We start from the raw sequence: 16,110 nt of genomic DNA, 5'->3' as shown, positions 1-16,110 counted from the left end.
TCTCTCCTCTCTGTAGCATTACAACATGGTGATGGCTGCAGCAGGTAATGACTACTCTCTCCTCTCTGTAGCATTACAACATGGTGATGGCTGCAGCAGGTAATGACTACTCTCTCCTCTCTGTAGCATTACAACATGGTGATGGCTGCAGCAGGTAATGACTCTCTCCTCTCTGTAGCATTACAACATGGTGATGGCTGCAGCAGGTAATGACTCTCTCCTCTCTGTAGCATTACAACATGGTGATGGCTGCAGCAGGTAATGACTCTCTCCTCTCTGTAGCATTACAACATGGTGATGGCTGCAGCAGGTAATGACTACTCTCTCCTCTCTGTAGCATTACAACATGGTGATGGCTGCAGCAGGTAATGACTACTCTCTCCTCTCTGTAGCATTACAACATGGTGATGGCTGCAGCAGGTAATGACTCTCTCCTCTCTGTAGCATTACAACATGGTGATGGCTGCAGCAGGTAATGACTACTCTCTCCTCTCTGTAGCATTACAACATGGTGATGGCTGCAGCAGGTAATGACTACTCTCTCCTCTCTGTAGCATTACAACATGGTGATGGCTGCAGCAGGTAATGACTCTCTCCTCTCTGTAGCATTACAACATGGTGATGGCTGCAGCAGGTAATGACTCTCTCCTCTCTGTAGCATTACAACATGGTGATGGCTGCAGCAGGTAATGACTCTCTCCTCTCTGTAGCATTACAACATGGTGATGGCTGCAGCAGGTAATGACTCTCTCCTCTCTGTAGCATTACAACATGGTGATGGCTGCAGCAGGTAATGACTACTCTCTCCTCTCTGTAGCATTACAACATGGTGATGGCTGCAGCAGGTAATGACTACTCTCTCCTCTCTGTAGCATTACAACATGGTGATGGCTGCAGCAGGTAATGACTACTCTCTCCTCTCTGTAGCATTACAACATGGTGATGGCTGCAGCAGGTAATGACTACTCTCTCCTCTCTGTAGCATTACAACATGGTGATGGCTGCAGCAGGTAATGACTACTCTCTCCTCTCTGTAGCATTACAACATGGTGATGGCTGCAGCAGGTAATGACTACTCTCTCCTCTCTGTAGCATTACAACATGGTGATGGCTGCAGCAGGTAATGACTACTCTCTCCTCTCTGTAGCATTACAACATGGTGATGGCTGCAGCAGGTAATGACTACTCTCTCCTCTCTGTAGCATTACAACATGGTGATGGCTGCAGCAGGTAATGACTACTCTCTCCTCTCTGTAGCATTACAACATGGTGATGGCTGCAGCAGGTAATGACTACTCTCTCCTCTCTGTAGCATTACAACATGGTGATGGCTGCAGCAGGTAATGACTACTCTCTCCTCTCTGTAGCATTACAACATGGTGATGGCTGCAGCAGGTAATGACTACTCTCTCCTCTCTGTAGCATTACAACATGGTGATGGCTGCAGCAGGTAATGACTACTCTCTCCTCTCTGTAGCATTACAACATGGTGATGGCTGCAGCAGGTAATGACTACTCTCTCCTCTCTGTAGCATTACAACATGGTGATGGCTGCAGCAGGTAATGACTACTCTCTCCTCTCTGTAGCATTACAACATGGTGATGGCTGCAGCAGGTAATGACTACTCTCTCCTCTCTGTAGCATTACAACATGGTGATGGCTGCAGCAGGTAATGACTACTCTCTCCTCTCTGTAGCATTACAACATGGTGATGGCTGCAGCAGGTAATGACTACTCTCTCCTCTCTGTAGCATTACAACATGGTGATGGCTGCAGCAGGTAATGACTCTCTCCTCTCTGTAGCATTACAACATGGTGATGGCTGCAGCAGGTAATGACTCTCTCCTCTCTGTAGCATTACAACATGGTGATGGCTGCAGCAGGTAATGACTCTCTCCTCTCTGTAGCATTACAACATGGTGATGGCTGCAGCAGGTAATGACTCTCTCCTCTCTGTAGCATTACAACATGGTGATGGCTGCAGCAGGTAATGACTCTCTCCTCTCTGTAGCATTACAACATGGTGATGGCTGCAGCAGGTAATGACTCTCTCCTCTCTGTAGCATTACAACATGGTGATGGCTGCAGCAGGTAATGACTACTCTCTCCTCTCTGTAGCATTACAACATGGTGATGGCTGCAGCAGGTAATGACTCTCTCCTCTCTGTAGCATTACAACATGGTGATGGCTGCAGCAGGTAATGACTCTCTCCTCTCTGTAGCATTACAACATGGTGATGGCTGCAGCAGGTAATGACTCTCTCCTCTCTGTAGCATTACAACATGGTGATGGCTGCAGCAGGTAATGACTCTCTCCTCTCTGTAGCATTACAACATGGTGATGGCTGCAGCAGGTAATGACTACTCTCTCCTCTCTGTAGCATTACAACATGGTGATGGCTGCAGCAGGTAATGACTCTCTCCTCTCTGTAGCATTACAACATGGTGATGGCTGCAGCAGGTAATGACTACTCTCTCCTCTCTGTAGCATTACAACATGGTGATGGCTGCAGCAGGTAATGACTACTCTCTCCTCTCTGTAGCATTACAACATGGTGATGGCTGCAGCAGGTAATGACTACTCTCTCCTCTCTGTAGCATTACAACATGGTGATGGCTGCAGCAGGTAATGACTACTCTCTCCTCTCTGTAGCATTACAACATGGTGATGGCTGCAGCAGGTAATGACTACTCTCTCCTCTCTGTAGCATTACAACATGGTGATGGCTGCAGCAGGTAATGACTCTCTCCTCTCTGTAGCATTACAACATGGTGATGGCTGCAGCAGGTAATGACTCTCTCCTCTCTGTAGCATTACAACATGGTGATGGCTGCAGCAGGTAATGACTACTCTCTCCTCTCTGTAGCATTACAACATGGTGATGGCTGCAGCAGGTAATGACTACTCTCTCCTCTCTGTAGCATTACAACATGGTGATGGCTGCAGCAGGTAATGACTCTCTCCTCTCTGTAGCATTACAACATGGTGATGGCTGCAGCAGGTAATGACTCTCTCCTCTCTGTAGCATTACAACATGGTGATGGCTGCAGCAGGTAATGACTCTCTCCTCTCTGTAGCATTACAACATGGTGATGGCTGCAGCAGGTAATGACTACTCTCTCCTCTCTGTAGCATTACAACATGGTGATGGCTGCAGCAGGTAATGACTCTCTCCTCTCTGTAGCATTACAACATGGTGATGGCTGCAGCAGGTAATGACTCTCTCCTCTCTGTAGCATTACAACATGGTGATGGCTGCAGCAGGTAATGACTCTCTCCTCTCTGTAGCATTACAACATGGTGATGGCTGCAGCAGGTAATGACTACTCTCTCCTCTCTGTAGCATTACAACATGGTGATGGCTGCAGCAGGTAATGACTACTCTCTCCTCTCTGTAGCATTACAACATGGTGATGGCTGCAGCAGGTAATGACTCTCTCCTCTCTGTAGCATTACAACATGGTGATGGCTGCAGCAGGTAATGACTACTCTCTCCTCTCTGTAGCATTACAACATGGTGATGGCTGCAGCAGGTAATGACTACTCTCTCCTCTCTGTAGCATTACAACATGGTGATGGCTGCAGCAGGTAATGACTACTCTCTCCTCTCTGTAGCATTACAACATGGTGATGGCTGCAGCAGGTAATGACTACTCTCTCCTCTCTGTAGCATTACAACATGGTGATGGCTGCAGCAGGTAATGACTCTCTCCTCTCTGTAGCATTACAACATGGTGATGGCTGCAGCAGGTAATGACTCTCTCCTCTCTGTAGCATTACAACATGGTGATGGCTGCAGCAGGTAATGACTCTCTCCTCTCTGTAGCATTACAACATGGTGATGGCTGCAGCAGGTAATGACTCTCTCCTCTCTGTAGCATTACAACATGGTGATGGCTGCAGCAGGTAATGACTCTCTCCTCTCTGTAGCATTACAACATGGTGATGGCTGCAGCAGGTAATGACTACTCTCTCCTCTCTGTAGCATTACAACATGGTGATGGCTGCAGCAGGTAATGACTCTCTCCTCTCTGTAGCATTACAACATGGTGATGGCTGCAGCAGGTAATGACTCTCTCCTCTCTGTAGCATTACAACATGGTGATGGCTGCAGCAGGTAATGACTCTCTCCTCTCTGTAGCATTACAACATGGTGATGGCTGCAGCAGGTAATGACTCTCTCCTCTCTGTAGCATTACAACATGGTGATGGCTGCAGCAGGTAATGACTCTCTCCTCTCTGTAGCATTACAACATGGTGATGGCTGCAGCAGGTAATGACTACTCTCTCCTCTCTGTAGCATTACAACATGGTGATGGCTGCAGCAGGTAATGACTACTCTCTCCTCTCTGTAGCATTACAACATGGTGATGGCTGCAGCAGGTAATGACTACTCTCTCCTCTCTGTAGCATTACAACATGGTGATGGCTGCAGCAGGTAATGACTACTCTCTCCTCTCTGTAGCATTACAACATGGTGATGGCTGCAGCAGGTAATGACTACTCTCTCCTCTCTGTAGCATTACAACATGGTGATGGCTGCAGCAGGTAATGACTACTCTCTCCTCTCTGTAGCATTACAACATGGTGATGGCTGCAGCAGCGGCGGCCTCGGCCTCAGAAGACCATGAACTTCTCCTCAACCGCTTCCTGCCGTATAGCTCCTCCCAGATGTTCCTGGACCAACCAGGGACCCCCGGGGGCGGGAGCAGCGCCCTGCCAGCAGCCAATGGGGGCAGCAACAGCGGGAGCAGCTCCAGTCTTGTTTCATCTAATAGTTTAAGAGAGAGGGATGGAGAGAGGGATGGAGAGAGGGACAGCCAGTCGAGCAGGTCTGATGCAGCGGCGACAGTCATATATGGCTCCATACCAGACGTGATCTCGTTAGACTGAAGGGAGGTGGGGGATCGTTCACACAGAACGGAAAAACAACTTGAGGGAGAAAATAGAAACGGAAGGGGACGAATAAAGGAAAAATAAAAAGTAGGAGAAAACAATGCTATGTACAGAGAGGAAAAATATATATTTTCAATTTGACTTATTATATATAAGCTCCCGACGATGATGATGATGATGAGTAACTTCAGGTGATATTTTTCTGTGGATACTGAAGATTTTTTTCCCAGCCTCTTCCTTCACGTGCCCCCTGACCTTTTGTACTTCGTTTTTACTGTTGTATTTCAATATTACACGGCGACGGCATTATTTTTGTCTCAAAAACATGTTTGGACTTCGGAGCGAGAAGAGGAATCTGTCCGTTTGTTTCGTCATCACTGTAGATTTATTTTTCCTTTTTTTTTTTTTACGTTAATTTCTTACTGTGGTCAATAATATTGTATTTAATTATTTTCAAGGTATTATTTATTAATATGCTTTCAAGTTCTGTTGGATCTGTGTGCTGTGTAAAAAGCATTCCCTGTGCTCCATGTTGTTGTTGCCACTAGGATCACACAGGCTAGCCTGGGTACCATTCTGTCTGCTGTCATTCCACTCCTCGTCATGCGTAACAAGGAGTGGAATGGTAGCACAAGACAGACTGGTACCCAGGCTGGTTATACATCCACTACTGTGGTTTCTCTGGTTTGTGTGCTCCTCTCTCATCTCTTTCAGTTAGCCGAGGAAACATTACAGCAGCGTGCATCCTTAGTTGTTTTCACATTAAAGAAATATTTGGAAAATAGTATTGAAATTGGCATCATAGTTACACACAGCAAATTTACATTATGTGGGGGGGGGGGGGGACAAAATGGTTTCAATCCAGTGTATTACTATGGTACCTTATTAAATGTAAGCACTATTTTCACGCAGGGGGTATCTTTTGACTCACTTTTTCACCAGGTCATCTAAGGAAAACAAAAACCCCAAGTATATTGAAGTTGTTTTGGAACAGAGAACAAACTGCATGGCTTTTCACACCTGCTATCTCAGTCAGTCTCTCTGTCTCTCTCCTCTGTCCTCCTCACTCACCAGAGTCCAGTAGCTCTATAACCTGTGTCCTTGTGGTCTGATTCAGAGCTGTCAGTGTGACTGTGCTAGAATTCCTATTGAATGCCTGACAGATGGTCTGTGACAGCAGCATCACGTGCCGCATCCACACTAAAGGGCCGACCTGGGCGGTACGGTGATGGCTGGTCTGTGACAGCAGCATCACGTGCCGCAGCCACACTAAAGGGCCGACCTGGGCGGTACGGTGATGGCTGGTCTGTGACAGCAGCGTCACGTGCCGCAGCCACACTAAAGGGCCGAGACCTGAACGGTACTGTGATGGCTTGGGGATTTTCTTTGGCTCTTTCCAGGATTTTTTCCCCCAGCAACTTTTGTGGATGTGGAACCAGGCCAGTACAGCTTGGCTCAGTTAGGCCCTATAGTGTGGAATGGGCCATAGTGGTTTTGATACCATTATTCTGTCCTTTGTTCTGTTTCCTTCCTGTGTACACAGTTAGTATTATTTATTATTTTCTCTCTTAGTTTTGGTTGACTCATGAATATGCATTGCTATTGTCCTATGATATTTCTTTAGTAATTATACGATTCATGAATATGCATTGCTATTGTCCTATGATATTTCTTTAGTAATTCTATGATTCATGAATATGCATTGCTATTGTCCTATGATATTTCTTTAGTAATTCTATGATTCATGAATATGCATTGCTATTGTCCTATGATATTTCTTTAGTAATTATATGATTCATGCTATTTAAGAGGTCATTGTCGCTTGATCTGCATCGTTGTAACAAACCAATTCTGTTTTAGTTTTTTTCTTCTGTCTGTTGTGCTATTGAATGACGTCAATATCACAACAGAGGTTTGGAGCATTTTGATGGTCTCTGGCCTCTACTGTGTCGTTTGATAATTGTATGAATTAAACAGATAGATACAGCAAGACGACAGACAAGTAATGGTTTGCTCTGGCCTCTGCAAGAAATAGAGCTAGTCAATAAATCACTGTGTATGAGCGGTTGAATCAAGGTGCTTTTGCAGAAGTAATTATGTTCCTGTTATTGAATGTTCTTCGGACGTGAGGCATTTTGTTTGTGCAGCTGTCTTTTATTGAATGCAGTCTGTTCATATGATGGTGTCGCGATGCCTATACGTCATGGACGTGACACCGTTTTGCTGACCTTTACTGTTTTGAATGAAATAAGAGCTTGGCGATGCCAGGATTTGATTTTTCAGATATTTTAATAGTTTAAGTGAATGGCATCAAAACAGGACCATGAACCTAAACGTCAAGACGGTAAGGAACCTCTAAATGTGATATTTAGAGTTAAATCGATCTGAGTCTGGTAAGGCAGTGCACGGTAGGCGCGTGCCGCTGACTGGCTGGCTCATTGTAAACAACTACAAATATAAAACTAACCATCCTTGTTCTGTGACAACTATAGCTGAGATTAGCATAGGATACACAGCTATCTAGCGTGGCTCAACGCAATAAATGTCTTGTTAACTAACTAGTTAAATCAAATCTTTGGCTGAAAGATGCCAGATTGCCCCCAGAAGATAGCTAGTAACAGGCGAGACCGGTATTATCTAGCTCGCTAGCTAGTGGCCAGGTCCCCGGTGTCCTGAAGATACGACCTCTGCTGGTCGGCTACTGCATAAAACCCCTATAGTTAATGTACCTCTTATATTTCCCCTGAAAGTTTCCCTATCTTTAAGTTAGTTGCACAAAACCTTTTAAGGTCAATTTACCCCTTAAATGAAGTGGGGAAAGTTTCAGGTTGCCCGTGGGGTTTCTTAACCGCTTCATTCAATATGGATATCAATGTAAACAGCATTTTGTGGAGGTGAATGTTGGTTTCATCTGGCCTGGTTCAACAGGGAAACATCCACCAGCCAGCTACATAGGTACTTACCTAAACAATGGAAGGATCTAGAATGGGACATTCTTACGGGGTGGTGCCTTTTGGAACTCATCACTTTTGGGGGGGGGAAATATATATTTATTTTAGTATTCTTTCTATAAAAAAAATATTGGTTAAAAACGGGAACTTTAAGGTGCATTTTCCAACCGGTTAGGTGCATAATCCTAACAGGGTGGAACCTAACAAGGTGGACATTTGGAGCCCAAATTAACCATAGCTCTGTGAGTGAGCAAGATTGAGCTAGCATATAATGGTGAACACTTCTCTATCAAACATATTTTAACGTTTTGAAATTTGGTTAATTTTCTCTTTAATTTAGCGTAGCAGGGTGAACATTTGAGTGGGACATACAGTGTAACAACGCGGACAAATAGATAAAACCAAGGGTTTATAATTATGTACCTTTTTAAACCATTGTTTTCCCACCAAATAAATTCTGAGACTTCCTGAATGTGGTGTCATTTTAGATAGGGGGGGGTTTCTTAAATGGAGAATTACAACAAACGGGATGGAAAGTGATATCAGGGACACAGAAATACAATAATCATGAAAAAATACAACTTTTTAATAATATAATTTAACTAGTGGTGTGTTCGTAAATTCAATCTGGAGTGCCAGAGTGCGTCCTGGGCGTACGTAAATTCAAAATCAAAATGTATTTATAAAGCCCTTCTTACATCAGCTGATATCTCAAAGTGCTGTACAGAAACCCAGCCTAAAACCCCAAACAGCAAGCAATGCAGATGTAGAAGCACGAAGCAATTCAGTCCGTTTTAAAATCAGAGTTTCGCCCCCGGAGCGTTCATAGCGCACACTGGACGCTCTGGCCAGGGACTTGGGTTGATCCGAGCGTTCTGACTTCAACTGCAGTCAAGCTAACGCTGGCTTGCTACTTCCAAAACACAAATGAGAGAACACCCCACGTTGACCATTCTGTACAACACTTTGCTATATCAGCTGATGTAAGAAGTGCTATATAAATAGATTTGATTTTACTCGCCCTAGCAGAGCTGGTTAGGCTGTTTCATGTTACCCAGTGCGTTGGTGACTTTGTTGCTGGCAACAATTTAATTACGCATTTTTGCCAACGTTCACCGACACCAGCCATATTCAACGGGTGTTGAGGGTTTGTAAATTCACCAGTAATTCTGCACTTCACTTCACGAACGCACCCCTAGTGTAACGATCTTCGTTGGGAGAAAGAGAGGAGGACCAAAGCACAGCGTGGTAAGTGTTCATGATGAATATTTAATGGAACAAACTGAACACTGAAATACAAAACAATAAAGTGAACGAACGAAAACCGAAACAGTTCCATGTGGAACAAACACTGACACGGAAAATAACCACCCACGAAACCATGGTGGAAAAGGGAGACTCAGGCGGTGGACTGGAGGGAGACTCTGGCAGCGCTGAGCAGGCGGGAGCACCTGTAGTGCGGAGACCGAGAGACAGCCTGGTGCGGGGCTGCCACCGGAGGGCTGGTGCGTGGAGGTGGCACCGGATAGACCGGCCGTGAAGGCGCACTACAGGTCTTGAGCACCGAACCTGCCCAACCCTACCTGGCTGAATGCTCCCCGTAGCCAGGCCAGTGTGGCGAGGTGGAATAGGCCGCACTGGGCTGTGCTGGCGAACCGGGGACACCATGCGTAGGGCTGGTGCCATGTACACCGGCCCGAGGAGATGCACTGGAGACCAGATGCATTGAGCCGGCTTCAAAATCAAATCAAATCAAATTTTATTAGTCACATACACATGGTTAGCAGATGTTAATGCGAGTGTAGCGAAATGCTTGTGCTTCTAGTTCCGACAATGCAGTAATAACCAACAGTAATCTAACCTAACAATTCCACACTACTACCTTACACACACACACAAGTGTAAAGGGATAAAGAATATGTACATAAAGATATATGGATGAGTGGTGGTACAGAACGGCATGGCAGATGCAGTAGATGGTATAGAGTACGGTATATACATATGAGATGAGTACTGTAGGGTATGTAAACATAAAGTGGCATAGTTTAAAGTGGCTAGTGGTACATGTATTGCATAAAGATGGCAAGATGCAGTAGATGATATAGAGTACAGTATATATACATATGAGATGGGTAATGTAGGGTATGTAAACATTGTATTAAGTGGCATTGCTTAAAGTGGCTAGTGGTACATTTTTACATAATTTCCATCAATTCCCATTTTTAAAGTGGCTGGAGTTGAGTCAGTATGTTGGCAGCGGCCGCTAAATGTTAGTGGTGGCTGTTTAACAGTCTGATGGCCTTGAGATAGAAGCTGTTTTTCAGTCTCTCGGTCCCTGCTTTGATGCACCTTCATGGCACCTGGCTCGATGCCCACTTTAGCCCGGCCGATACGAGGCGCTGCTATGTACCGCACCGGGCTATGCCTGCTCACCGGGGACACCGTGCGCCTCACGGCATAACACGGTGCCTGCCCGGTACCTCTCTCTCCACGGTAAGCACGGGGAGCTGGCTCAGGTCTCCTACCTGACTTAGCTACACTCCGTGTTCCCCCCCCTCAAGAATTTTTTTGGGCTGCCTCTCGTGCCTGTTGCGCTGCTGTGTGCGTGTCACGAACTCCATTCTCCTGTAACCCTCCTCACACTGCTTCAGAGAATCCCAGGCTCCGGCACTCTCCCTGGGTCGACCGACCACCTCTCTATTTCGTCCCAAGTTGTCATATAGTCCAGATCTCGCTGCTGCCCGATACCACGCTGCTTGGTCCTTTGGTGGTGGGTGGTTCTGTAACGATCTTCGTCTGGAGAAAGAGAGGAGGACCAAAGCGCAGCGTGGTAAGTGTTCATGATGAATATTTAATGGAACAAACTGAACGCTGAAATACAAAACAATAAAGTGAATGACCGAAACAGTTCCGTGTGGAACAAACACTGACACGGAAAATAACCACCCACGAAATCCAGGTGGAAAAAGGTTACCTAAAGTATGATTCTCAATCAGAGACAACTAACGACACCTGCCTCTGATTGAGAATCATACCAGGCCAAACGGGGAAAAAAAACATAGAAAAACGAACATAGATAACCCACCCAACTCACGCCCTGACCATACTAAAACAAAGAAATAACAAAAGAACTCAGGTCAGAACGTGACACCTAGGACTATAAAATAATGACGTGGAAGTTAATTCCCGGTTCATGGCAAGAACGTCTACATCCATTGGGGGAAAAAATGTAAAAAATGTATACAATTCTCTTTTAATGTACATATTTTTGTGTTTTTAAGGTAAAGGACACCTGATCTTATATTTAAAGCCTCTTGGAATGCACATTTTTACACTAAATAAGAAGTGACATTTCCTGGGGACAGAAAGGGCACAGCATTGTAGGAATGGTAAGTTAGTTACTCTGTAAGTTAGCTACTCTGTAAGTTAGCTACTCTGTAAGTTAGTTACTCTGTAAGTTAGCTACTCTGTAAGTTAGTTACTCTGTAAGTTAGCTACTCTGTAAGTTAGCTACTCTGTAAGTTAGCTATTCTGTAAGTTAGCTACTCTGTAAGTTAGCTACTCTGTAAGTTAGCTACTCTGTAAGTTAGCTACTCTGTAAGTTAGCTACTCTGTAAGTTAGTTACTCTGTAAGTTAGCTACTCTGTAAGTTAGCTACTCTGTAAGTTAGTTACTCTGTAAGTTAGCTACTCTGTAAGTTAGCTACTCTGTAAGTTAGCTACTCTGTAAGTTAGCTACTCTGTAAGTTAGCTACTCTGTAAGTTAGCTACTCTGTAAGTTAGTTACTCTGTAAGTTAGTTACTCTGTAAGTTAGCTACTCTGTAAGTTAGCTACTCTGTAAGTTAGCTACTCTGTAAGTTAGTTACTCTGTAAGTTAGTTACTCTGTAAGTTAGCCACTCTGTAAGTTAGCCACTCTGTAAGTTAGCCACTCTGTAAGTTAGCCACTCTGTAAGTTAGTTACTCTGTAAGTTAGCTACTCTGTAAGTTAGCTACTCTGTAAGTTAGCTACTCTGTAAGTTAGCTACTCTGTAAGTTAGCTACTCTGTAAGTTAGCCACTCTGTAAGTTAGTTACTCTGTAAGTTAGTTACTCTGTAAGTTAGCTACTCTGTAAGTTAGCCACTCTGTAAGTTAGCCACTCTGTAAGTTAGCTACTCTGTAAGTTAGCTACTCTGTAAGTTAGCTACTCTGTAAGTTAGCTACTCTGTAAGTTAGCTACTCTGTAAGTTAGCTACTCTGTAAGTTAGCTACTCTGTAAGTTAGTTACTCTGTAAGTTAGCTACTCTGTAAGTTAGCTACTCTGTAAGTTAGCTATTCTGTAAGTTAGCTACTCTGTAAGTTAGCTACTCTGTAAGTTAGTTACTCTGTAAGTTAGCTACTCTGTAAGTTAGCTACTCTGTAAGTTAGCTACTCTAAGTTATCAACTCTGTAAGTTAGCTACTCTGTAAGTTAGCTACTCTGTAAGTTAGCTACTCTGTAAGTTAGCTACTCTGTAAGTTAGTTACTCTGTAAGTTAGCCACTCTGTAAGTTAGCTACTCTGTAAGTTAGCTACTCTGTAAGTTAGCTACTCTGTAAGTTATCAACTCTGTAAGTTATCAACTCTGTAAGTTAGCTACTCTGTAAGTTATCAACTCTGTAAGTTATCAACTCTGTAAGTTAGCTACTCTGTAAGTTAGCTTGCCGTGCTAGAAAGTAATAGACAATATGAGAAAAGTAACTACAAGAATGTGGTTTATTATCTTATGAAGCTATTTGGTTATCTTGATTGTATAATTTCTATTTTGCTGTCTCACAAAATAAATGCGATCTCTTTGACGGGCCATCTCCATGGTAACCAGGTAGTTAATCTTTATGCCGTACATATCTTTCAAGCTACTGTAAAAACCCTTAAGTATGCCATTACCTAAGGAAATATTTGAGCGGCTCTATGCAACGTTCCCCTAACCCGGACGACGCTGGGCAATTGTACGCTGCCCAATGGGACTCCCAATCATGGCCGGTTGTAATACAGCCCGGGATCGAACCCGGGTCTGTAGTGACGCCTCTAGTACTGCGATGCAGTGCCTTAGACCGCTGCGCAACTCGGGAGGCCCTCCTGTTTGCTTTTTGATATGTGTTTGGGTTTTTGTCCTGCTGGAAGACCCAAAACCTTCAATGGAGAACCAGTTTTTGGACACTGGGTTTAACATTGGACTACAAAACACTTGATAATCTGCTAATTTCATGATGTCTTGCGCATGTTCAAGGCCCCCAGTACCAGAGGCAGCAAAGCAACCCCCGCAGCATTATCAAACCTCCCCCGTCTTTGATTGTAGGGAGGGTGTTCTTTTCATTGAATGCTTCATTTGGTCATCAGTAAATAAACACAGCGGTGATCTGTATTGCCAAAGAACTCACATTTTGTTTCATTGGTCCAGAGAACATTTTCCCCAGGATTTAGGCTTGTTTAGGTTTTTGAGAAGTTCAAATCAGGCTTTCTTGTCTCCTTCAGCAGTGGGGTCTTCCTATGTTTACCAACGACCAAATGGAGTGTTGAAAGAAAAGAACTAGCTCCTCAATGACGTAGGGAGCAGGCCAGGCAGCAGGCTGTTAGCCAGCCTGCCAGTTTAGTGGAGCCTGCCATTAGCACAGTCAGTGTAGTCAGCTCAGCTATCCCCATTGAGACCGTGTCTGTGCCTCGATCTAGGTTGGGCAAAACTAAACATGGGGGTGTTCGCCTTAGCAATCTCACTGGAATAAAGACCTCCTCCATTCGTGTCATTATTGAAAGAGATTGTGATATCTCACGTCTCAAAATAGGGCTACTTAATGTTAGATCCCTCACTTCCAAGGCAGTTATAGTCAATGAACTAGTCACTGATCATAATCTTGATGTGATTGGCCTAGCTGAAACATGGCTTAAGCCTGATGAATTTACTGTGTTAAATGAGGCCTCTCCTCCTGGTTACACTAGTGACCATATCCCCCGCGGATCCCGCAAAGGCAGAGGTGTTGCTAACATTTACAACAACAAATTTCAATTTACACAACAAAAAAAAAGTTTTCATCTTTTGAGCTTCTAATCATGAAATCTATGCAGCCTTCTCAATCACTTTTTATAGCTACTGTTTACAGGCCTCCTGGGCCGTATACATCGTTACTCACTGAGTTCCCTGAATTCCTATCGGACCTTGTAGTCATGGCAGATAATATTCTAATTTTTGTGACTTATTCACATGGAAAAGTCCAGACACTCTCCAAAAGGCTTTTGGAGCCATCATCAACTTTTGCCCAACATGTCTCCGGACCTACTCACTGCCACAGTCATACTCTGGATCTAGTTTTTTGTCCCGTGGAATAAATATTGTGGATCTAAATGTTTTTCCTCATAATCCTGGACTATCGGACCACCATTTTATTACGTTTGCAATCGCAACAAATAATCTGCTCAGACCCCAACCAAGGATCATCAAAAGCCGTGCTATAAATTCTCGGACAACCCAAAGATTCCTAGATGCCCTTCCAGACTCCCTCCACCTACCCAAGGACGTCAGAGTACAAAAATCAGTTAACCACCTAACTGAGGAACTCAATTTAACCTTGCGCAATACCCTAGATGCAGCCGCACCCCTAAAAACAAAAAACATTTCTCATAAGAAACTCGCTCCCTGGTATACAGAAAATACCCGAGCTCTGAAGCAAGCTTCCAGAAAATTGGAACGGAAATGGCTCTACACCAAACTGGAAGCATTCGACTAGCTTGGAAAGACAATACCGTGCAGTATCGAAGAGCCCTCACTGCTGCTCGATCACCATATTTTTCCAATTTAAGAACAATCCAACATTTATTTTTTGATACTGTCGTAAAGCTAACTAAAAAGTAGCATTCCCCAAGAGAGGATGGCTTTCACTTCAGCAGTGATAAATTCATGAACTTCTCAAATCAAATCAAATCAAATTTTATTAGTCACATACACATGGTTAGCAGATGTTAATGCGAGTGTAGCGAAATGCTTGTGCTTCTAGTTCCGACAATGCAGTAATAACCAACAAGTAATCTAACCTAACAATTCCACAACTACTACCTTATACACACACAAGTGTAAAGGGATAAAGAATATGTACATAAAGATATATGAATGAGTAGTGGTACAGAACGGCATAGGCAAGATGCAGTAGATGGTATAGAGTACGGTATATACATATGAGATGAGTACTGTAGGGTATGTAAACATAAAGTGGCATAGTTTAAAGTGGCTAGTGGTACATGTATTACATAAAGATGGCAAGATGCAGTAGATGATATAGAGTACAGTATATACATATGAGATGGGTAATGTAGGGTATGTAAACATTATATTAAGTGGCATTGTTTAAAGTGGCTAGTGGTACATTTTTACATAATTTCCATCAATTCCCATTTTTAAAGTGGCTGGAGTTGAGTCAGTATGTTGGCAGCGGCCGCTAAATGTTAGTGGTGGCTGTTTAACAGTCTGATGGCCTTGAGATAGAAGCTGTTTTTCAGTCTCTCGGTCCCTGCTTTGATGCACCTGTACTGACCTCGCCTTCTGGATGATAGCGGGGTGAACAGGCAGTGGCTTGGGTGGTTGTTGTCCTTGATGATCTTTATGGCCTTCCTGTGACATCGGGTGGTGTAGGTGTCCTGGAGGGCAGGTAGTTTGCCCCCGGTGATGCGTTCTGCAGACCTCACTACCCTCTGGAGAGCCTTACGGTTGTGGGCGGAGCAGTTGCCGTACCAGGCGGTGATACAGCCCGACAGGATGCTCTCGATTGTGCATCTGTAGAAGTTTGTGAGTGCTTTTGGTGACAAGCCGAATTTCTTCAGCCTCCTGAGGTTGAAGAGGCGCTGCTGCGCCTTCTTCACGACGCTGTCTGTGTGGGTGGACCAATTCAGTTTGTCCGTGATGTGTACACCGAGGAACTTAAAACTTTCCACCTTCTCCACTACTGACCCGTCGATGTGGATAGGGGGGTGCTCCCTCTGCTGTTTCCTGAAGTCCACAATCATCTCCTTTGTTTTGTTGACGTTGAGTGTGAGGTTATTTTCCTGACACCACACTCCGAGGGCCCTCACCTCCTCCCTGTAGGCCGTCTCGTCGTTGTTGGTAATCAAGTCTACCACTGTAGTGTCATCCGCAAACTTGATGATTGAGTTGGAGGCGTGCATGGCCACGCAGTCGTGGGTGAACAGGGAGTACAGGAGAGGGCTCAGAACGCACCCTTGTGGGGCCCCAGTGTTGAGGATCAGCGGGGTGGAGATG

The 16,110-nt window shown here is 44.4% G+C and overlaps 1 protein-coding gene across 2 annotated transcripts in view; it reads left to right on the top strand.

Moving 5' to 3' along the window:
- Positions 1 to 8,316, top strand: part of LOC139584132 (E3 SUMO-protein ligase PIAS1-like) — a 36,874-nt gene extending 28,558 nt beyond the window's left edge. The window contains exon 13 of one of the 2 annotated variants that reach the window (XM_071415649.1): positions 4,578 to 8,316. In XM_071415649.1, the coding sequence (XP_071271750.1) occupies positions 4,578 to 4,895 (318 nt within the window). In that variant the 3' untranslated portion in view covers positions 4,896 to 8,316. Of the gene's footprint in view, positions 1 to 4,522 lie in introns of both variants that reach the window. The other variant, XM_071415650.1, reaches the window with a different exon arrangement.
- Positions 8,317 to 16,110: the final 7,794 nt, after the last annotated feature.

Source organism: Salvelinus alpinus, chromosome 9 (genome assembly GCF_045679555.1).
Source record: "Salvelinus alpinus chromosome 9, SLU_Salpinus.1, whole genome shotgun sequence".
Taxonomy (NCBI): Eukaryota; Metazoa; Chordata; class Actinopteri; order Salmoniformes; family Salmonidae; genus Salvelinus; species Salvelinus alpinus.
The sequence above is the reverse complement of the archived record's forward strand: the minus strand, read 5'-3'. Positions and strand labels throughout refer to the sequence as shown.